Source organism: Camelus ferus, chromosome 21, assembly GCF_009834535.1.
Source record: "Camelus ferus isolate YT-003-E chromosome 21, BCGSAC_Cfer_1.0, whole genome shotgun sequence".
NCBI lineage: Eukaryota > Metazoa > Chordata > Mammalia > Artiodactyla > Camelidae > Camelus > Camelus ferus.
In genome coordinates this window covers 24,825,811-24,847,839 of record NC_045716.1, presented here as the reverse complement: position 1 = coordinate 24,847,839, position 22,029 = coordinate 24,825,811, and the positions used below count along the sequence as shown (strand labels likewise).

Below are 22,029 nucleotides of genomic sequence, written 5' to 3'. Positions count from 1 at the left end.
AAATTCTTGATTATATTACACAAGCACTGCCAAGATACACAAATATATATACGAGGGATCAATTTTTATACAATTTATTTACACAATTTATTTGCTATTTGAAATTGTTGGGGAGGAAAAATGTTTCCTCTGCCCGCTAAGGTATAATACTTGGACTCTGAAAATTAAACTGACAACAGTCATATTGGCAAGAAAAAAATAACATTTAATTATGTATGTTTGCATGGGAATTCACAAAGAACTGTGGCTCAAGATGTGGTTAGAATTTGAAGTTTTATATGCCATCTTAATAGGAGATAGGAAGGAGCAGATGGGCACTTAAGGTAAAACAAATGACTTTCAGGGAAAAATAAGTGGTCTCTTAGGAGAGTAGATGGGCTGTATGATAGCTTTATGACAATGTCTGTGTAGGTGATTTCTTATCCAGGTGCTGACTTGTACTGAATTCTCTTTAGTGAAGTTGAACAAGCTGATGCTGTGTCTTCTTGTTTCAGCTCTCATATTGTAAACAAGTGTCCTCAGCTCTCATATTGTAAACAAGTGTACTTTTTTGTCCTCTGTTTAGTACCATGTGTTGCAATTTTGTGTCTCTCTCTCTTTCTCTATCTTTTATTTATTTATTTATTTATTTATTTGATGATGATTTGGCTGTTTAAAATGGATAGCGCAGGGGGAGGATATAGCTCAGTGGTAGCGTGCATGCTTAGCATGCATGAAGTTCTGGGTTCAATCCTCAGCACCTCCATTAAAACACAAATAAATAAACCTAATTACCTCCCCTTCCCAAAAAGTCTAAAGTGGATAATGCTGTCTAGAAGTTCTGTCTAATGTTCCTAAATGTAAGAAAGTTGTGATGTGCCTTACGTAGAAAATATATGCATTAGATAATTTTTCAGGCATGAGTTACAGTTCTGTTGGCTGTGAGTTCAATGTTAATGATTCAACAATATATATTAAATAAAGTGTCTTTAAACAGAGACATACATAAAAGAAGGTTATGTATTAATCAGTTGATGAAAATGTTGTGACCAAAGGCTTACAGGAACCTAACCCTGTATTTCGCTTAGAAACAATGCTTCAATATTTGATAATTCATTGTTCCTGGTATTATTTGCCCATAACTACTGCAAATAATGAGAACTGATTGTTAAATACTGACAGGGTTCAGGACACACTACCCCATAATATGGCATCGTGGCATATTGAATACTTTAAGCTGAAGGGATTTAGAAGTGGCAGGAGGAGGAAGGACTCTTATCTGCCCCTTTCCCCTGAAGCAGTTCAAATTAAAAAGCAGGTGCTGGACGGACTCTGGTCTACCCCTTCTCCTCTGAAGCAGGTCAGAAGACTCTCATGTGAGCTGTGCCCTCCGTATACCTAGAAGAAAGGAGTATCTTTACCTCCAAGGACAGTGGGATGTTTCTGAACACTTCTGAACTTAGCAGGCCTTGCTAAGTTTCCCCTAGTTTATCACCATTAGCGCATACCCTTTTGTCCCACCACCTTTTCCCAGGACTTTCCACTCTTCATAGAACCTAGTATAATAAGTGTCCAAGTTTAACCATCTCTTCCAGGCTTCATTTCCTTATGAAGGATTCCATGTCGTATAAACGTAAATCAAGTAAATTTGTATGCTTTTCTCTTCTGAATCTGCCTTTTATCAATCTAATTTATAGGGTTATAGCTGGGGAAACTAGGAGGATAGCAGGAAAAAATTTTTTTTCCTCCACAACAATACTTTTTGATTTTTGAGCCACATGAATGTATTAGCTCTACTAAAAATTAAATTAAAAACAAAAGACTCTCAGGAACTTAGAAAGGTTAACTTTCTATTTCATTTTATTTTCTGAGGGGTAAGTAGTTAGGTTTTTAAATTTATTTTATTTTTATTTATTTTTTAATGGACATACTGGGGATTGAACATAGGACTTCATGCATGCTAACCACACACTCTACCACTGAGCTGTAACCTCTCTCTCAATTAACTTCCTATTTCATTACAGCAATCTTGTTCGTTATCTTTATCTTGGTGAAGCAAAAGGCGAGAGGAACAAAATCCAGATCAAAGTACAGTCCTGGGAGGGATAGGAAAAAGAGAAGGAGGAAGGGAAAGAAAGTTCTGAATAATGGGTTCCTTTAAATTTTAACAGGAGTTTTAAAATAGTTTCTAAAAGTGTTAGATTTCCATTATTGTGAAGGAACTAGGACCTATTTTTACTTCTAACACTTGTAATGGGCTGGTCATTCTTCTGTATTCATTTATCACTCATTCATTCTCTCAACAAATAGTGACTGATCACTTTAAGGCAGGCACTATGTATGCTGTGTTCTAGGTACAAAGTGTCATGATTTCTGCCCTCCTTGACTTTACGATCTAATGAAGGAAAGAGATGCTATATAAGTAAGTATATAAATACATATATAATTACAATTTGATGTGTTATGACAGAAAAACACTGTTCTCAATCAGAAAGTCAAAGGTTGGGGTGCCTTGGGGCTGCTCCCCCCACCCCAGCCGAACTGTATTCTGCCTGTGGAATGTGTGTCTCTGAGACAGGATGGAGGGGGACAGGGCACAGCCATTCAAGGAATGCCACAGCAATTAACATCAAAATGGTAAAAGATTCAACCCCCAGTAGGCCTTGAGGCTTAGGATGATGAGAGATTTAACTTCTAGTAGATCTTGAGCTTCGTTATAAGCCCATTGTAACATATTAGCATGATGAATAACACGCCCACAGGCACCATGGCAGTCCCAAGGCTAGCCACAAAAGGTCAAAGGGTGGGAAACGGCCAACTTCCTGGGAATCCCAGCCCCTTCCCCTTAGACTGGTCCTTCTACTTATTAGTATATAAAGCCACCAAGCCCACAAAACCCAGCAACACGGCGCCTTGCAGCCGCCCCTGTCTCCCCGACGTTCTATCTGTAGGGTGTGTACCTACTTTTAATCTGAGCACCCAACCCCCACACCACGTGGCCTTTCTCTTGCCTTACAATGTATCTCTCTGAATAAATCTACGTTCACTCAACTGTGGCTCGCTCTTGAATTCTTTCCTGCGTGAAGCCAAGGACCCTCACTTGGTGGGGCATGTCCCAGGGGCTCAACCCTTCTGATGCCCCACGTCTGTTTTCCTGCATCATATCCTAGGGCCTCTCTTGCCTTCTGAGACGGCCCACACTCTGTGGAGTGTGTATCTCCTTGAATAAATCTGCTTTTACTTTACTATGGCTTGCTCTTGAATTCTTTCCTGCACTAAGCCAAGGACCCTCATTTGGCTGGGAGCGTCCCAGGGACTCACCCGAGACCTGGGACACAACCATCCTCTTGCACCCCATTTTCCTGCAACATTACCATGTTTTTATAGTTAGCAATTCTTCTTCTTTAAAATGTAATTTGTGGAGAGGGAACCAAAGATCATGAAAATGGTTAAAGTTCAGTTTAAGAAACACTAACGGCATCACCCCACACATTTTTCATGTCACAGATACGAACCTATGAAATTTAAAGTTCCTGCTGCCTCTTCAGAGCCTGTCTACTAATCTAGAGCAGTTGTGAGGAAGATCAATCCGAATTAGATAAAACTATGAGTAATGGAATATTTTTAAAGAAATGCAGTTCGGTTATTTTTTCAGGTTGACTAATTATTTGCCCCCAAAAGGTCCTGGCCAAATTGCTAATGACTAGGTAAAAATAGTATGAATTAGTATATTAATTGCTAATTGTTAAAAACAAAGTACTTGATAGATTATCTTTTAAGCATTTGTCTACTTTGACATCATTTATTTAAAAAAAATTATTGAATCCTTTTGTGTGCAAAAATACAGTCTGAGACATTAATAACCTAGTAGTTTTTTCCATGAAAGTTGCCATAGCACATCACCAGCATACCACAATTTAACATTCTCACAATAGATTATAACAGTTTCTTGAGAACAAGGAAAGAATGGTATGTGGTAATGATACAAAGTTGAAAAGACATATACTTATTAAGCATTTATATGCCATCAAGATTCAAAAGGATATCAGAGGACTTAAAAGGACAAATAAAATAAGACAATGACAAACATGACAGATCATTTCAGGTTGACCAATTTTCATACAGTTATATCAATAGTACATTACTAGTTTGCTTAGCAAACTTTCCCCCAAGATCTGCAAAGTTTAAAAAGTAGATGTCAAACTATATTTTCTGTTAGTACAGTAAATATACATTGATCATGTCACACATTTCTACTGCTTACAGCAGGTAAAATTAAGTTAAGAGAAAGTGTTTTGTCTTTCTTGAATTGTTCTAAAACAAAGAGATCTCTAGATTACTGGGTAAGAGGCATAATTAGCAATCCCACAATGATTTCCACTATTTCTCGCCATCCGTATATATCCACGGTCACCAAAGTTGAGGCCCCAGCTTTAGAAAAAGAAATAACACAAAATTACAAATGAAAAAGAATATGAACATGAATGTATGTATATACATGCATGACTGGGACATTATGCTGTACACCAGAAATTGACACATTGTAACTGACTATACTTCAATGAAAAAATTAATGAAATGAAATAAAATTTTAAAAAACTACAAATGAATATAATCACATTACATTATCAACTTTTTATCTCTTAGATTGTTTTCCTCCTAAAGTGATTATATATGAAAAGCTGTAAAACAAAATTAGAAGAAAATAATATAATAATTTCCCTAGGGCTTTTAGGCAATTTTCAAAGGATAGTTTGGAAGGTTTTAGTGTTACAGTGATGAATAGATTTAATACCTAAGGAAAACAATATAAGATCCATCCCAAAATTTAATCCTCTTACGTCTGCAGGAAGTTTTATTATCCTTTCCAAGGCCCCATCTCTAAATGTTTTTGCATAATAGGATCATAGGTGATGATTTGCTATCAAACTTCAATTTCTTTAGAGAGTACCAATTAAGAAATATTTTTAAGAGACCATGATGGAAAAGGTATAGGGCAGGGGATTCTAAAATAAGCAATAAAAAGTGCAGCTTTCAAACAGCTTTTTGACCTGGAAGTGAAGCTGAGATAAGACTTCCTTATAGTTAAAGCTGTTAAAAAATGGAATATGCTACATTGGGAGGAGGTGAGCTCCCTGGCACTGAAAGTGCTCAATCAGAGGTTTACACAGCTTGTCAGAGATGTTGCAGAGGGAGTTAGTGGGTCATATTAGGGTTAGAGGAGATCAATGGTTCTCTCGCCTTTTGATTTCACGGACTTTGAATTTCAAAAAATTTTGCAGATTGACATACAGTTACCAATTTTTAAGTTAGTAGGTGCAGACATTAAAAAAAAAACTTTATTATTACCATCATTTTGTAATCACCATCATATTGTAAAAGAAAGGACATTTTAACACCAAAAACAAAACTTAAGAGGACATAATTTCTAGTTGAAGCATAGTCCTTTTGAGTTAAAGAAATTCAGATTTAGGAAAGATTCACCAAAATATTCTTTTTTCCCCCTTTTTTAGACTGCTGAAAAAATGACAAAACCCTATAAGAGACTGAGTAGTAAAGTAGGAAGAAAACCAGGAGAATGTGGTCACCTGAAAGTCAAATAAAGAGTTTCAGAAAGGAGAGAGTAATTAATTACACATTAAATGTTAAGAGGGCAAGAAGAATGAGATTTGACAACTGACGGCTGAGGTAAGTGGAGGTGAGTGGTGATCCTGACAAGGGTGATTTCAGTGGCATCGCGTGGTAAGTACCTGTTTTGAGTTGTAAACCAGTGTGCACGTTGTTAATCTCTCTGTAGACAAATCTCTAAGAAAAATCATTAGATTATAACTATTTAAAAAATCTTTCTTCAGCTTTTGATTCCATGCGGAAGAGGCAGTATGTACGAATTTAATACAGATTCCTATAATATTTAGTATAAAACATGTACCCTAACTCTTCTTTAAGAATCAGCATCTCTTGAAAGATCAGACAGCAGTTTTCAGTGAGGGAAAATGGAATATGTTCTTTATTCTAACTTATATTTTTATAACTTAATGCCACATATGGTTGAAGAGGAGCCATTTCTGTCCTCCCCTCCACCCCTACCAACTCCATCAAGTTACTGCATTATCTAGAGGCCCATCTGCTTTGCAACTGTTTATCTTAGAGAGTTCATGAGATAGTGCTTAAAGGTGTCCCAGGTGCTTTTGCAGTTTTTGGTGTATGTGTCTGTGTATATATGTGTGTGTGTGTTTAAGGTTCTAATAGGCACATAGTTAACATTTTGAATTTTTTCCTCAGGCTCAAACTATGTTAGCCCAATAACTGTGGGGCCTTCCTTACTCATTGATCTGTACACTAAATTAAATTCCTCCCTTTTATTTTTCCCAAAGACAATCTTGGTCCACCCTGTGGGCAGTCAGGTTGAGGTGGCCTTCTGACCTAGTATATGTCCTTGTTAGGCTTCTAAACTTTTCTAAGTACATAGCAATTGCACCTCTAGCTCAGCTAGCTGTCTAAATTTATAGGATCTGCCCATAACTGGCAACAAAGACTATCCAAATACTTAAGGATCTTCTCAGAGAGTTTAACCTCAAAATCTCTACTGCCTAATATTTAGGGAGATGTCCCTGAAGAATACATAGTTCATCATTCCTCACCGAGATGCTCTAGTTTTACTTCTGGATTATGTCTAACCATCAGAAGATTGTATAATCAAGTATTTTCAATTATTTTGGCACCCATAAAATAATTTGTACTCAATTATTCTTTGGTATTAAATGATTGAGCTATATATTACTAGACATTATGAAAGCATTCTGTAAGACTTATAACTGCATTTACAGCTGGGATGTTATTGAGGGCATAGTCTTCTATGTCAGATAGTATTCTCTTTATAGAGATTCAAAGGAAGAATAATAATAAAAATAATAACTATGATTCATTGGACACATTACATGCCACACACTATGTGCTAAGTGTTTTACTTACATTGTCTTGTTTAATCCTTATAATAATCTCTATAATAATATATGCATAATTATATAATAATAATAATGAGGCTATTATTCCCATTTTACAGATGAGAACATTGAAAGTTAAAGATGTTTTAAATAACCTGCCTGAGGTCACAGAGACAGTGAAAGGAGCTAGGATTCTAAGCAAGTTCTGCCTGGCTTCAAAGTTAATTCTTTTACTCACTATGCTATACTGTATTATACGAAGAAGCTAAGTACCCATATCCAGAAAGGAGAGAAAAATCGAGGGTCAGGGATCAATGTTATACACGTGTCAAAAAGATTACATATAAACCAAAGGAAGATAAAAAAGAAGAGGCCAAATAGAGGGAGACTCCACATTCTTTTACTTAGGCTTAACTTGGTAGCATTGGAAATGACATATAATTTAGTCTTTTAAGAAGTCACTAAGAACAAGTTTGATGATCTAAGAGGATTTTGTTTGGGTCAGTCTCGGTGGGGCCCGGAATTCAGGCCCGTGTCTAACCGCTCCCTGTCAGACTCGAGTGCCAGCTATCGCTGTGGTCTTTCATAATTTGCTCCCTTCCTATGTCGCCTCTCTAACAGGCGCCTTATGCTACAACCTTTATAAATATAATCATGCAGTTCCTTAACTCATTTACTTTCTCTCACTTCTGGGCTTTGGCACATGTACCTTCCTCTGCTCTGATTGCCCTTTTTGTCTCGCTATTTCCTTCTCGTCCTTAAGATAACCTGGCTAAAGGGCCTTCCCTGACGCCTCCTCTGTGCTTGCACTGTAGCCGATGCCTACCTCTGTCTCAGCAGTTACCACATTCTATTGCGATGGTCTGTACACGCACCTACCTATCTCCTTGCCTGTATGTATTAGACTGTGAGTATCCTGAAGGATGACAGAAAGACTGCATTTTTCATTCAAATCCCCAGTGCCTAGCACTGTGCTTGACACATGGCAGGTACTCAATATATATTTGTTGAATCAATGTATGAATGAAGATGCGAAAATGAACAAGAGATTGTTCTAGCTTTACAAAACTTACATTCTCGTGAGTGGAGCATGATTTACAGAAATAGCTATAATACAAAGCACAATGTGTTAAATGCTATAATAAAACTTATGAAGCATTGCTAAAGCTTAGAGGTTAGAGAAACAATTCTGTGTAAATGAATGAGGTAGGGAGGAGACAGCATTTGAGGTAGGTTTTGAAGAATGAATAGGATTTTTAATTAGTTTTTTTTTCATTTTTAAAGTAGTAAGTGGCTTTATTAAAGACAATTTGAAAATACATAAAGGTAGACAGACCATTATTAACATTTGCTATAATTCCATCTGATCCTTTAGTATAACATACATCAGAGAAATCCCATGTACTGTTTTTAACTTAATACTTACATTGTATATAAATTTTGCATTTGTATGCATTTTTCCATTTAAATGTATATTCCAAGTATTCTATTAGGTTATTAACAATGCTCTGAATAAATATAATTTCTAATACATGGACTTGATTATGTCATAGTTTATCTAATACTATCCCTATTGTTAGGCATTTTTGGTTGCTTACTAGTTTCCACTACTAAAGAAGAAGAATGCTATAATTTACATAAATCAGGTATGAAAGTTTTCCCCATATTTAGGATTATTTTCTTCATGTAGATTCCAAGAAATGGAAATCATTGGACAAAGAATGTGAACATTTGAAAAGTTCTTGATTCATATTATCAGGTTGCTTTCAAGAGGATTGTAAAAATTTACTCTTCCACTAGAATATATGATAGTGCCCATTTCACCAGACAGGGATTTCCGTAGGGATCAATGAGCTTTAAAGGCATTTCAGAAAGATGTAACAGCAAAAGTAAAGAAATAGAAGTAACTAAGTGTCTCTAAACTTAGGGAATGACGTGTAAGTAGTTCCCGGTGGCCAGAGTGTGAATATGGGTGCATGAGAATATAGGGAAAGAAAAGTCTAGAAAGCTATGTTTGAAGCTACCTAATAAAGACCCTCAAATGCCTAGTCAGGAGTTTAGATTTCATTTTGATGAAAATGGTAGACTATTTAGAATTTTGACCATGGGTTTACACGATCCGTATTTTAAAAAGATACTTCCATAGTTGGGAGAGAATGGAATCTGAATTAGATAAATCTGAAATACATGTAAAATATGATTAAGAGGCCTAAAGGACAGGGGTATGTGGGTTTAGGGAGAGAAGGAGGAGACCAAGAGGATACCAAGGTTTTTATAATCTGAAGTTGGTGATGTATTACTCAAAATAGGGAATAATTTTCCCTTGAGCTTATTCTAAAATCATTTTCAGGGATGTGGGATGTAAAGGGAGTTGGAATGGAGAGAAAGAGGGAATTTGGTTTTAGACTTGTTGAATAGGAGAGAGAAAAAGAGCTGGGGAGAATGTGTGTGTATTGTCAGCAGCTGGAGGGTAGGTGGGTGGGGGATCTGTACTTTTCAAGTAGAGCTATCAAATTGGAAGTTGGACATGGAAGTCTATTGCTTAGTAGACAGGTAATTTCTAGAAATTTTGAACTGGGTACCATCCACATAATGGCAATAGATGAAGCTCAAGGATTAAATGAGTTTGCATTAGTATAGCTAGAGATGGAGTGTAAGGAACAGATAGAAGAAAATAATCTAAGAAATGAGGTTAAAACTGATACAGCAAAAGGAGCCAGGAAAGTGCTATGTCATAGATGTCATAGAAATAAACGGAGGAGAGAGTTTATACAGCAGAGAAATCTCTCAAATGTCTGTGCCATTCCATATCCTTTTTGGGTCATTGGGCAACTTGCTTTCCTCTTCTAACATATGAGCAATTCATTTATCTGAAAAGAGTGTGAGTAATGCCTTATCTGTGGAACTTTGGGCAGAGAGGCAACTCCTCCTCTATGGCCCCAAAGTCATTTAGACATATTATACCATGCTGTGTTGTGTTTTGTTGTTCAAAAATATATATAATTCCCCATTAGACTGTGAGCCCCTTCAGGACCAGATGATTTCTGATTAATTTTTGTATTTCCAGGGCTTAGATCATGCCTGTCACATTGCAGATGCCTAGTAAATTCTTGTTGAATGAGTAAGTGCTGAGAAGAGGTTTTGAATTAAAACCCTAAAAGATATAGATGATCTTCAAGAAGAGCGGTTTGAATAGAGAAGAGGAAAACCTACTGGGTAGTAAACAAGATATAGGTGAAAGTATTGCCACATTTAAAAAAGTTATCACTGGTCTAGATCCAAGGTGTGAATGGGTTACTAGTGAACCAAGATATGAGTCCCTTCATCTACCTTCCTAGTGGGCCATATAAATGTTACCATCTGGTATGTGTGCCACAGTGTGAAAAATGGTAGGAAAGGACCTCTTAGTTTGTTTATTTATGGTTTGTAGACTATGTAATTCCAATAAAGATTCGAGGGGTATTATGGGTTGAATTGTGTCTCCTCCAAATTCATATGTCAAAATCCTAGTCCCCAATACCTCAGAATGTGACCCTATTTGGAAATAGAGGCACTGAGGATATAACTAGCTGAGATGAGTTATTAGGCTGGACCCTAATCCAATATGACTGATATCTTATGAAAAGGGAAAACTGGACAGAAACAGACATGCACACAGGAAGAATGTCATGTGGAAACGAAGGCAGAGAGTGGACGATGCTTCTACAAGCCAAGAAAAGCCAAACACTGCCAGCAAACCTTCAGGAGCTAGAGTAAAGGCATTGAAAAATTTCTTCCTCACAGCCCTTGGAAGAAACCAACCCTGCCGACACCTTGATCTCTGACTTCCAGCCTCTAGAACTGTGAGACAATCAATTTTGTCATTTAAGTCTCTCAGTTTGTGATACTTTGTTATGGGAGCCTTGGAAAACTCACACAAGGAGAAAATTCAAACATGTTTAGGTCTCAACTCTTCATGTTTCCTCTCTTTTCCCTCTAGAAGCTGCATTCCTTTTGTTTACAGTTTATATGGACATCAGCTAGTTCATGTATGGAGGGGCTGTTAGATGCCACCTACTGTGCTGAGGATACAAAGACAAGACACACTCTGTGCCCCAAAGGCACATACAGAATATTGGAGTGATAGATAGGTGAACACACAATTTAAATATTACATGTAAAATATTCCAGTCTGCTAGAGGACATTTTAGGAGCATAGGAAAAAAGACATTTTGCCCAGACCAAGGATTTAGGGAAAACTTCCTGGTATAGATAATGTCTGCACTGGTTTTGAAGGAAAAGGATGAGTAAACCAAGTGAGGAGAAAGGCTGTTCTAGACAGAGGGAACAGCATAACCAAGATATGAAGGCATTAAAGATAAAATGCTAGAAAAGGAACTATAGCTGTGTATAGTTCAGTATAACTAGAATTCAAAGCGTGAGACATTGCCAGGAATTGAGGCTGGCAAGGCAGGGAGGGACCACAACATAGACGACTTGTATTTTCTTTTCTAAATTTATTCTAAAATGAAAGAAGGAACATTCATTTTACACTTAATGGCACTAAGCAGATGAGGTATAATAAGCCTAGACTTACATTCCAGACAAACCAGATGGGAAGCAGTATAAAGGCAGGTTTGAGAGAAAAGGAGACCAGTTAGAAGGCTACAGGAATAGTCCAGGCAAGAGAGGTGTGAACCGGAGTGATGACAGAAGAAATGGAGAGGGGGCAGAATTAAGGACAGAGACAAGGTAAAATCAGGTTGACCTGTCGCTAGGCTGCATCTAGAGGGGTCTAAGACTAATCCATAGTATCTGATCGGGTGACTAATTGAGCTTGTTGTGTGGTGTTGCCTTTTAGTGAGATGGGAAGTTCTGAGAAGGAACAATATGGTGGAGAGACTACTGAATTCCCTGGACATACTGAGTTTGGAAAAACTAAGATACATTAGAGTGGATATGTCTAGATGAATAATCTGAGTTCACAGCAGAGGTCAGAGCCAGAGTTAGAGATTTGAACACCATCAGCATATGTTATAGCTGAAATCATAAGAATGGAATGATTGTATCCAAAGAAAATGTAGAATAAGAAGAGCAAGGGGTGGAAGACAGAGCCCTGGAGGAAAAACCAGCAACGGGGGGGCCAAGCAGAAGATGGGTATTCATAAAGGAGACTGATAAGGAGCAATCAACAAAGTAGTGTAGAAAATAAGTCATGAAAGCGAAGTGCTGACGGCAGAATAGGAAGTGAAGAATTGGGGGCGTTGAGTAATTTTGAGTGCTACTTTATAAGAAGCTATAAATGTTCATCATTGTCAATATCATGATGCTTAACATCATAATCACAAGAAAGCATTTGTTGAGGCTCCCTCAAATTCCTGATTTTAATTAAATATACATCAAAGTGTGAATACATTACCTGTTTTTCACAAGCCAGTAGTCTTTCCCATCAAGGTTACCATAGCCAACTGCTAGTACACCATGGTTCACGGTCTGAGTACAGGATGGGTCATAGTAGACACCTGAGAATAAGATGTGGGTGGGGAAAAAGAGTAAGTGGTATGTGGCAATGAAGGACATTTGAAAATGCTATTTTATGAGACTGTTTTGGATGTATGTCAGGAACATATACTCTAATGTTTAAACGATTTAGAGTTTATGATTTTTGCCATCAATGCAATGCTATATCGCTGGGGTTTGTCTTTGGCCAAGTTTAGCATCAATCTAATTAGAAATCTCTGCTGAACTGCCACCTTTTTCTAATTATTTTTTAACTTATATACAGTAAGAAATATATTTCTTAAAATATATTTCATAATATATTCCTAAACTGCCTGTTCTATACATATTCATCCTTTATCAGATTAAATGATGTGAGGTTAAAAAAAGAAAAAAAGAGAGAATCACCTGCTTTGTCTACCGCCCGGTTCTGCCTTGCTGGGCGCCCTCCCCGAGCAGCGCTGGGCTGCACCTGCACCCACAGCGCGGCCGTGCTTAGGGGCGCAGGCGCGGGAGTCACGCGGCACCGCTTCTAACCCCGGCTGACACCTGCAGACCGTGTGACTTTGGGCAAGTTAACCTAAGACTTAGTTTTTTTTCATCCGTAAAATGGGGATATTGTGAGGACTAAACGAGCTAATGCATGGAAAGAATTTAGCATAGTACCTGGCATGTAGTGTTAGTGAACTCTGATAAGTATTACCTTACTAGTAAATTAGAACTGGGTATAAAGATACGTATATGAAATGATACGAAATGGAGCGTTCCGTTTAACCTAGTCTAAGCGTTCAGAGGCCAAGTGATAAGGAATAAGAATATTCTTTCTTACAGCACAAGGGCAGTATAAAGCATGAGGAGGATGTATCTGGGTTTTTACCACTTTTGTAGAAGAAGAAAGAAGAATGGCTTGCATCTATAGCAACAGACACAGGTCCTTTATTGGCCACAGCTTCTTTCAAGGCATCTTCACTGCCAAAGGGAAGTTCAGTATACCTCGAACACGTGGCAGCTCGATTTTTTGAGTCATACTGGCACTTTCCATCCTGCAAAAAAGAGATAAATCAGATAACGATGTGTACTTCAACTTCTTTTATAAATCACCAGAATCCTTGGTCTGCAGTTCAAATATGTTTTCCTTCCTCATTTAGCCTTTTCAAGTGTCTAATGCTCCTTCTTCCCTTTAAGGAAAGAAAAGTAAAATCTTCCAAACTCTAATAGTTCTGCATTTCACCAGTAACAGAGGAAAAACAGAACTATGCTATTGTTTATTGTGAACATCTTCATGTGTGCAAAATTTACCAGGATAATGTCTCTCAGACTCCGAGATGGATTGTTAGGGGAATACTACACTAAGATCATAAACTCTAGACTAGACGGTATCATTAAAAATCTTTTTGATGATGTAATGCCTGCAGGATGATTTGCAGTTTAAACAATGGTTTATAAAGATCATATTTCCAGTGGGAAAGGGGAGGGTACAAATTCATGTTTGTTGCATATACAACTATGTTTTCTAAATGCTTGATAGGAAAAAGAACTTGAAAGAAATGAATCAAAACAGTAGTGGCTAAGGGAGGAGGTTTTTGAGTGATATTTTTAATCTTTTATAAATGTTCTGTAATATGGACATGTTAGTTATATCATTTAACAGAACGTGTGATGAATCTGGAGGAGGAGGAGGAGAGCATTATCTAGCTTTTTAGTAGAAGAATTGTGTGCTTGATGATCTGAGAATCAGGTCCAGCATAGAAGGCTGCAGGGCAAAAAAAATTTAAACACCAGGCAGATACACAGAAAGAGTTTTGTAAGGAAGTTTTGCTGAAAATCCATTTTTAAGCATGAACTCTGCTTGCTTGTTTAAAATCATTGTGCCAGTGATAAATTAAGAAGTCTGCTGCATGAGAAAGAGAACTTTTGAGAATTTAAGAATTTCTGATCAAGGTTCTCTTTTTCTCTTGTTCTCTCTTTCTCTCTCTCTGAAACAAACACACACACACACACACACACCATGGCACTGCGTCTCAAGCAATTGGCTTGGTGGTAAGTTTAGTACAGTTAGTTTAGTGATAGCAATAAGGTAAAGGGGCAGCACAAAAAGTTTGCTTATGACACACCATGGCTTTGTAGGGGTATGAAGCGTCCGAATCAATGCCGTTGTTATCAATGATATATTGGAAAGCCTCTGTCATGAAGCCGCCATTGCAGCCTTTATTCCCATATTTTTCAGTTGAGCAATCCACCAGGTTCTGTGCACTCAGAGACACCAGCTTTCCGGTTTTCAGCTTCACTTGTGCTTCCAGGGCTCCCACAGCACTGAAAGCCCAACAAGCACCACAAGAACCCTAAAACAGAGACAAAGTCACAAGGACCATCACAGAGTCAGTAAGGATGACTTCCGCTACACAAACTGGGCAACTCGCAACATGTCAGCGCTGTCAGCAGTTCCAGGAAAAGCTCGCCCCACTGTAGTTTCCTCTTCTCTTAGACAATGAGAATGAAGACTGAATACTGGATTGTTCTCTGGGCAAGGTTCAACCTTAATAAAGATTTACAAATGGCTGAGCGCAGAGTGTAACTGCCATATTCAAATGTATTAAGAAAGAGTACTTACTGAGCTTGTACCAAATCTCAGCTATTTTCCCCCTTAAGTTAGGGAGATAGATGCCAACCATAAAGTGATTTTGAGAGGAACTGGAAGGCAGCTCTGCTCACCGCTATACTACCAATGCTGCACGATTTTGAGAGGAACTGGGATGATTCTCTTGACCTAAAATACCCTTCCTCTTGCCAAATGAGGCCTGAAACATAAGGTTAGCATTTTCAAACATTTTTAGCTTCAGAATTTTTTTGGTCATAAGATATTTTACAGGGAAGTATAAACAAGCAGAAAAACACAAAGCTGCTTTAGTTTAAAAAGGTGCAGAGAGTCCAGAACCACATCATAACTGCTCTTTCTCTCCTCCCCTCATCCTGCTTTGCTCTCTGCTGGAAGGAAGCAAATTCAAATTTATTTTGGTTAAAGCAAAAATCACCCAGTAAAATGCAAGCATCCAGGGAAAGGAGCTCATTAAATTATTTCTAGTTAACACCTAGATATGTAGTTTATTTGGTCTTCCCAAACTTTTAGAGGAACTCCAGTAAAAAAAACAAAAACAAAAACAAAAAACCCAAGCTAGCTGAAAGAAAAATATCTATCTGAAAAAGAGTAAGAGATTAGCAGTTCCATTCACTTCTTGATTTTTACACTCTTCATTGGTCACTGGTGGGGGCAGCTGCTCAGAACACTGATTCTTCTCCCCTATCCTGACTTCCAAGATGATATATGTGCTTTATCCTTAGCTTACTAAAACTAATTTAGGATTTTTATACCTATTTTTTAGGACAAGCAAATTAAAGGAAATACAAAAACATAGCAACAAATTTATAAAATCCTTATATCTTAGTCTAACAATCCAAGCCTAGTCATGAATGAACTTGATGGGTAATTTACAGGCCAGTCTCAGCTCTAGTCCTTTCCTCTCCTTGGACCTTGAAATTCATAAATGAGATGGAGGGAAAACCTCCTGAATGAAATCCCCACACACGATACCATTTCTCAAGTAACTGGCTTGGTGAAGGGTCAAGTGTAGCTGATGGATAGCATGAACGCTACACGTTGGTCTTAAAGACACATTTGCTTAGTTCACAGTTTTTGCCTGATGTGGTTCTAACTATTGGTGTTCTAAGCATTGTGGGAAATACAAAGTATGCTGTGGTCCTTGCCCTCAAGGAGCTCATGAGATGGTTGGGAAGACAAGAATACCAAAAGTAGTTAGAAAGAAACATAGCCGACTATAAGGTTCACTGCCAAATTATGTAATGAGACTAAGTACATAAGGAAGAGGGATCTCTACTTGGGGTAGAGGCCTGGGATGATGCTACTCACCTGATATTTCACTTCAGTAACACACCCTTTCTCTCTCCAGTCCAGAGAATCAGGCAATTTCTGATTAGGGTTTAACTTGTAAGTGACATTTCTCGGCCATTGGCTGGGAACCCTCAGGGAACTCATCAGAGATATCACTTCTTCACTGGTCTACAAAGACACATATTTCCTTTTACTTATATCTTTGTTTTCAATATCCTAATTAACTGTAACTGTGAATATATTTAATAACTGAGAAAAACTAGTGGTATTTGTGACCAACGTAGGTAACTGGTAGGTGAATTATCTGGCTCCCTTTAGTCTTACACTTTGCATTAGCATCCCAGTTAGGTGTTTGGAAGGAGAAGCAAATGGTAAAAGTTAGAAGTCACAAGGAGACAGATTTTTGGTTCAAAGCAAGGCAGAATTTTATAAAAGGTTGTCAAAAAGTGGACTGAACTGGTTTTCCTTCTGATAAAGAATTACAAAGGAGATTCCTGCATTTAATTAGGAATTTATTCTACTTAGGGTATTCGCTTCCAAGGGGTACCATGACTCTTAATTTTGGCCATGGTGATAAAGTTTTGTAGGGTAGAACAGAATCTAGTAACTAACAGGAGATTACTTGTGATATTAAATACCCACACTCCCCCATTAAGAAAGCAGGTGGAACACATCACACTGTCTACGTAGACATACACATGTAAGGTAACTTGACAAGATTGTGAGTAGTCTTTAGGCAATGCTTTCTAGAATTAACACAAATAAAAGTAATAGTGCTCCGTGAGTTCAAAACATTCCTCTAAAGAAGGGAATCGTTAAGGAAAGCGGTCACAATAGGACTAAATAAGGAATCCGTACAAATTCGTCTGTCCTTAAATTCTGTTTTCTAACTTTGTACACATACAGATACTACTCTTTGTTGTTTACCTTCGAATTGCCTTTGGGGAGATAGAAATCCTGCTTACCTGGAGATAAAAGGAGGACTATTTGTAGTTTACCTACCATGTCTCCCAGGTGGTTCATGCCGAGGTCGTATGAGTGCATTCCCATTGAATGCTCCAGATTGTGAAGCATCACGGTTTTTAGATTTTTTTCCCAGATGAGACGCCGTGCTGCTTCCTCATTCTAAAATATGAAGAAAAAGAACATCGTTATACTGAATCCTGCACAAATAACTATTCAACAATGAAAACAAACATATTATAAAGCATTCTACTAAATGTGGATCTGTCTGGGAGCATGCAAATAAGTGAATTTATCCAACAACTGGCAAAATCATACATTAATCTTAATTCTTGCTCTTAATTGCTCTGATGGTGATTAATATTATTTTAGATACACAATGGCCTTCCTCAATATGCTAAAGCACTTTTTTTTTTTTTTTAGAAATTGCAGTTTGTTGAAGTATATCCTTTGTAAGTGGTAAGATCGCTTAATCATTATAGGCCCTTTTAAAATGTCTTTTTTTTACCCTCACTCTTAAAACATAGTTTAGCTGATTATAAATTTCAGCTCTTTTTCTTCAGTTATTTGAAGACACTTCTCCATTGTCTTCTGGCCTCTATTATTACAGAGTAGAGGTCGGACCTCAGTTGAGTTGCTGTACCTCTGTTTTTACCTATGGTAACTTTTGTGATTTTCTCTTTCTCTTTGATGTTTTGCAGCTTCATTATGTGTTTCTGGGTGTGGATTTCTTTAGTTTCCTCTCCGGAGTACTTTTGATAGGAGGGCACTTTTGATTGGAGGACTCAAGACTTTTTTTTTCTTTGTATCTAGAAAATTCTCCACCAGCACCTCCTCAAATGTTTCTTTCCCACCACTCCATCTAATTTCCTTCCTCAGAAACTCTTATCAGATGTATTTTGGAACCACAAACTCTCTCTCATCTTTTACCTGCATTTTCACAATTTTCCGTTTTTATTTTCATAAATAAAAGAAATTTATGCTGCCTTCTCTATGAATGCCTCAGTACCACCTTCCAGGTTGCTGAGTCTATTCAGTTCTTTCCAGTCTGGAGTTTATCCCTTTTACTGAGTTCTTATTTCAATGATTATCCTTTTGATTCCTGAGATCTCTAACTGGATTTCTAATATATTTCACAATATTTTGTTCATTTGTGTTGACGTCATTCCATTAGATATAGTTTTTAAAAATCATTTTTGGTCCTGTTACTTTAATTGTATCCAGAGTGAATTCATATTCTGAATATAGATTTTGTTGTCCTCCAGACGCTTCATTTCCATGGGCTACAATATACATAGTGCCTCCTAGAATTGCCAGCCCTCAGCCTTACCCCCAAGGCCATAGTTTTCAACAAGCGTTAGCCCAATGAGCAGTCAGCAACATCTCTTTTCTGCCTCATTTTATTGAGTGTCAGAACCCAGGCCCTGGTTCTATGCAATAAGTCTGGATGCAACCCCTCTACTTGGAAGCAAGATTTTATTGTTACCACAGTAATGGACATGTACAGATATACTTCCAAACCACTAGAGGCAGAAAATGGAATAAAGAAAAAATAAACCTAATGAAGTAAAAGAAAGGAAAAAAAGAAGTGGACTTTGAGATACATCTGAATGGCAGGATACCAATCAAAAGTCATTTTCATTCCTCCTAATGATTCGGACTGAGATCATTAAAAAGCAAGACAGGATTCATTTAACCAGATAGTGGTGCTAACTGCACATCTAACTCGAATTAACCTTGAAACTGGAGGCCTGGTCCTGAAGAGGAGTGGGTGAGGGTGAAATTCATCACGACTAAGAAAACAACTCGGGGCGCATGTCCTACTAAAACTGTCATTTTTTATACAAAAATAATACATCAAAGAAGTAATTATGTAATCCTGCTTATAAACTCAGAAATATCATACAGTTATAGGAGTTACTTGAGGCGCCAAGGGTAAGATCTTAAAATCAGTCAAGAAGTATGTTTTGAAATAAAAACAAAAGTACAAAGTGGGAAGTGAGAGCAGGAAATAACTTCCAGCAGAGCTCCTTGGGGCCGGGGACTGAATCAGGCCTTTGTGTCCCTCCAACATCCACTCCTCTCCCCTTGACCTGGGACTTTCACTCCAGTTATCTACTCTGCTTGCTCCTTGGCTTCCGTCAATTTCTGCTCCAGTGTCACCTTATGTGTGCGGCCTTCCCTGACCATCCTGTCACATACGTGGAACCATCACTCCCAACCCCTCACAGACACTACCTGGGGCCCTTCTGACCCCCCATGCCTTGCTTTATTTTCCTCTACTGCCCTTATCACCATCTAACATGGTATATTCCTGCTTATTCATTCACTTATTTCCTATCTTTCCTTCTAGGATATAAGCTCCATAAAAACAGAAACTTTGTTTTGTTTCCTGATGGATCTCTAGTAACAGAATCTGGTAAGAAATGAGTATGTAACATTTATTGAAAACACTGCTTGTAAGAACACAATTCTGAGAGGAAGAAAGCAGAGGATACTTGAGTAAAAGCAAATTGCTCAGTTGGCAACCCATCTACCTTTTCCTTGTACTGTTTGCCATAGGTTTTCTTCCAGAGATCCCAGTGGCGGTCCAGAGAGGGGTCTTTACGCAGCTGTGTCATCGCAGAGGAGCATAGGAGGAGCACGCAAACCAGCCGTTTCATCCTGTTACAGGGAAGGTAACATAGGAAGAGTAAGGATTCGCTGCATGTATGTGACCACATAGCAGCGCAGAGTCTCTCAAAGGGACAGAATCTTACAGATCAGAATTATACAGGCAATTTTCTGAATTATAGTCACAGGGAGTAACAGCATATTTATGTCTAAAATACCACTTCCAATATTTAGTAGCACTTTAAAAAGTGATTTTCAAAAATTTCCTGATATCTAAGAACCCAAATTTACAGGGAGGGATGAGGGAAGCAGGGACTTTACAGGATTTGCCAACAAATCTAACCAAGGGAAATCCTCTGTCCTCCTTTCAAAAAAAAAAATCCTTAAAAAGGCAAACCTTTAAAAAATCAGTTTATCTTCATAATTTTTGAATACACAAGCTCTTCTTAACTGCTCTACTTAAAATATCTACAACATTCAGAGGTAGTTAAAAGACAGCTCCTGTGTGTTGCTTTCACATCCTTGGATCATTGTACTGTTTAAACTTTTTTCCCCAACAATCAAAATATCTATTTCAAAAGAAGCAATTAACTACTTTTGAAAACACCATTTCTGTATTTAATACAAAGAGACTTCAACAGAAATTCAGTGACTAACTGCCTCAAACTGGATTCTTCTTTCTTTTCCATTTCTTTTTAATTCAAAACAGCTGGATTTTTAAACAATGTAACTCTTCAAATTATACTCCGAAGAAAGCTACGTTTCAGCCTAAGGCTGTAGATGTTCAAGTAGACTTTAGCTTTTCAAAAATAGATTCTTTTTAATCAAAAAAACAAGAGGCAAATTGAGCGACAATGATTTTTTAGTTTACTTCCTGAAACGATGTAAAACCTAGCAGGCAGAGCAAGTTAAAAACACAAATAAAGGGTCTAAGTATAGTAAATAGAAGAAGAAGAACAGACAGTACATACATGATGGAACCAGCAGGTGCTCCCATGTCAGGAAAGCTGGAAGGTGGACTCTCTCCAAAGATTTCACAGGCAGCAAAGAGACTTCAGTGAAACTGACTTTAAAAAGAAATTGGAACTTGTCACATGAGGCATCCGCAATGAGGAAGTGAGCTTTCATTTCAGTTTCATTTAAAACCTAACTCCTTTGGCTACCTCTGGCTCTCTCCCTACAGTTTTTGAGACAAAGTGGGTACAGTAAACCAAAAAGAGCCCCCAGGAGAGGAGAGCAACAGAACAAACTCAGCAAAACAACACCTATTCACGTTTACCCTTTAAGCCCTCATCATTTTGATTATTCACTTTACCTAAAAACACCAGTTTTCAGATGGGAAAAATTAGTTACGAAAAAATTAGGTTTAAGCTTCTGAAATCCCAGCTTCCTCCATGATTTCCCAGGAAAAGCTGCCTTATTCATTTTAACACAACTCACCCATGATCACTGTTGTCTAATTCTCAGCCATGTAATCCATGTCTCCATGGGTCAGTTTCTGAGCTCACTGAGCTCTTCTTCTTATCTGTTGCTGCTTCAATACCACATAGTTTTAATTAAAATAGCTTTGAATATGCTGATGTCTAAGAGGGTAAGTTACCCCTGCCACTGCTGTTTGTTCTTCTTTTTCAAAGTTGTCTTAACATGTTGTACCTGTTAACTTCTCCATAAGAGTTTTTAAAATCAGTTTATCAAGTTTCCTGAAAAATTCTGTCAGTTTTTATTTAAATTGATACATTTATATTGAATTACTATATATATTATAAATAAAATTTATTATACACACACATATATAAATTTGTGAAGACTCAACATCATTAGAATGTTGAACAATCTTATCTGCAGTAGACATTTTCATGTTTGTGGCCATCTAGCTCTCTTTAAAAAAATTATGAAAGAAAATTTAACATATAAAAATAGAGCTAATAGTAAATGAGCCCCCATGAAACCAGTATCCCGCTTCAACAATTATAAATACATGGGCAATCTTCCTTTATTTACACTCCCAATTTACACAGATTATTTTGAAGTAAATACTAGACATCAGGTTATTTCATGTATAAATGTTCCATTGTGTATCTCTAAAAGATAAAGACTCTGAAATATAAACCATAGTACCATTATTACATCTAAAATAAATGAACA

At 37.5% G+C, this 22,029-nt stretch overlaps 2 protein-coding genes across 4 annotated transcripts in view; both read right to left on the bottom strand.

Annotated features, from left to right (window-relative positions):
- The window catches only part of HORMAD1 (HORMA domain containing 1), a 29,873-nt gene extending 18,350 nt beyond the window's left edge, over positions 1-11,523 (bottom strand). The window contains exon 1 of the mRNA XM_032464346.1: positions 11,513-11,523. The gene's annotated coding sequence lies outside the window, so the exon portion shown is untranslated. The remainder of the gene's footprint in view (positions 1-11,512) is intronic.
- CTSS (cathepsin S) lies at positions 185-21,415 on the bottom strand. 3 transcript variants are annotated; one of them, XM_014560853.2, is made up of 9 exons: positions 21,325-21,415; positions 20,856-20,951; positions 19,809-19,935; positions 17,311-17,433; positions 16,327-16,476; positions 14,516-14,743; positions 13,279-13,444; positions 12,322-12,424; positions 185-1,377 (listed from the first exon to the last, which is right to left on the bottom strand). In XM_014560853.2, the coding sequence occupies exons 2-9, from the start codon at positions 20,879-20,881 to the stop codon at positions 1,341-1,343; spliced, it is 960 nt and encodes a 319-aa protein (XP_014416339.1). In that variant the 5' UTR covers positions 20,882-20,951; positions 21,325-21,415; the 3' UTR covers positions 185-1,340. The 3 variants fall into 3 exon arrangements, with proteins under 3 accessions (XP_014416339.1, XP_006186680.1, XP_032320238.1); XM_006186618.3 differs by lacking the exon at positions 185-1,377 and adding an exon at positions 3,748-4,410 and having other exon boundaries at positions 21,325-21,399; XM_032464347.1 differs by lacking the exons at positions 185-1,377; positions 21,325-21,415 and adding an exon at positions 3,748-4,410 and having other exon boundaries at positions 20,856-20,972.
- Positions 21,416-22,029: the final 614 nt, after the last annotated feature.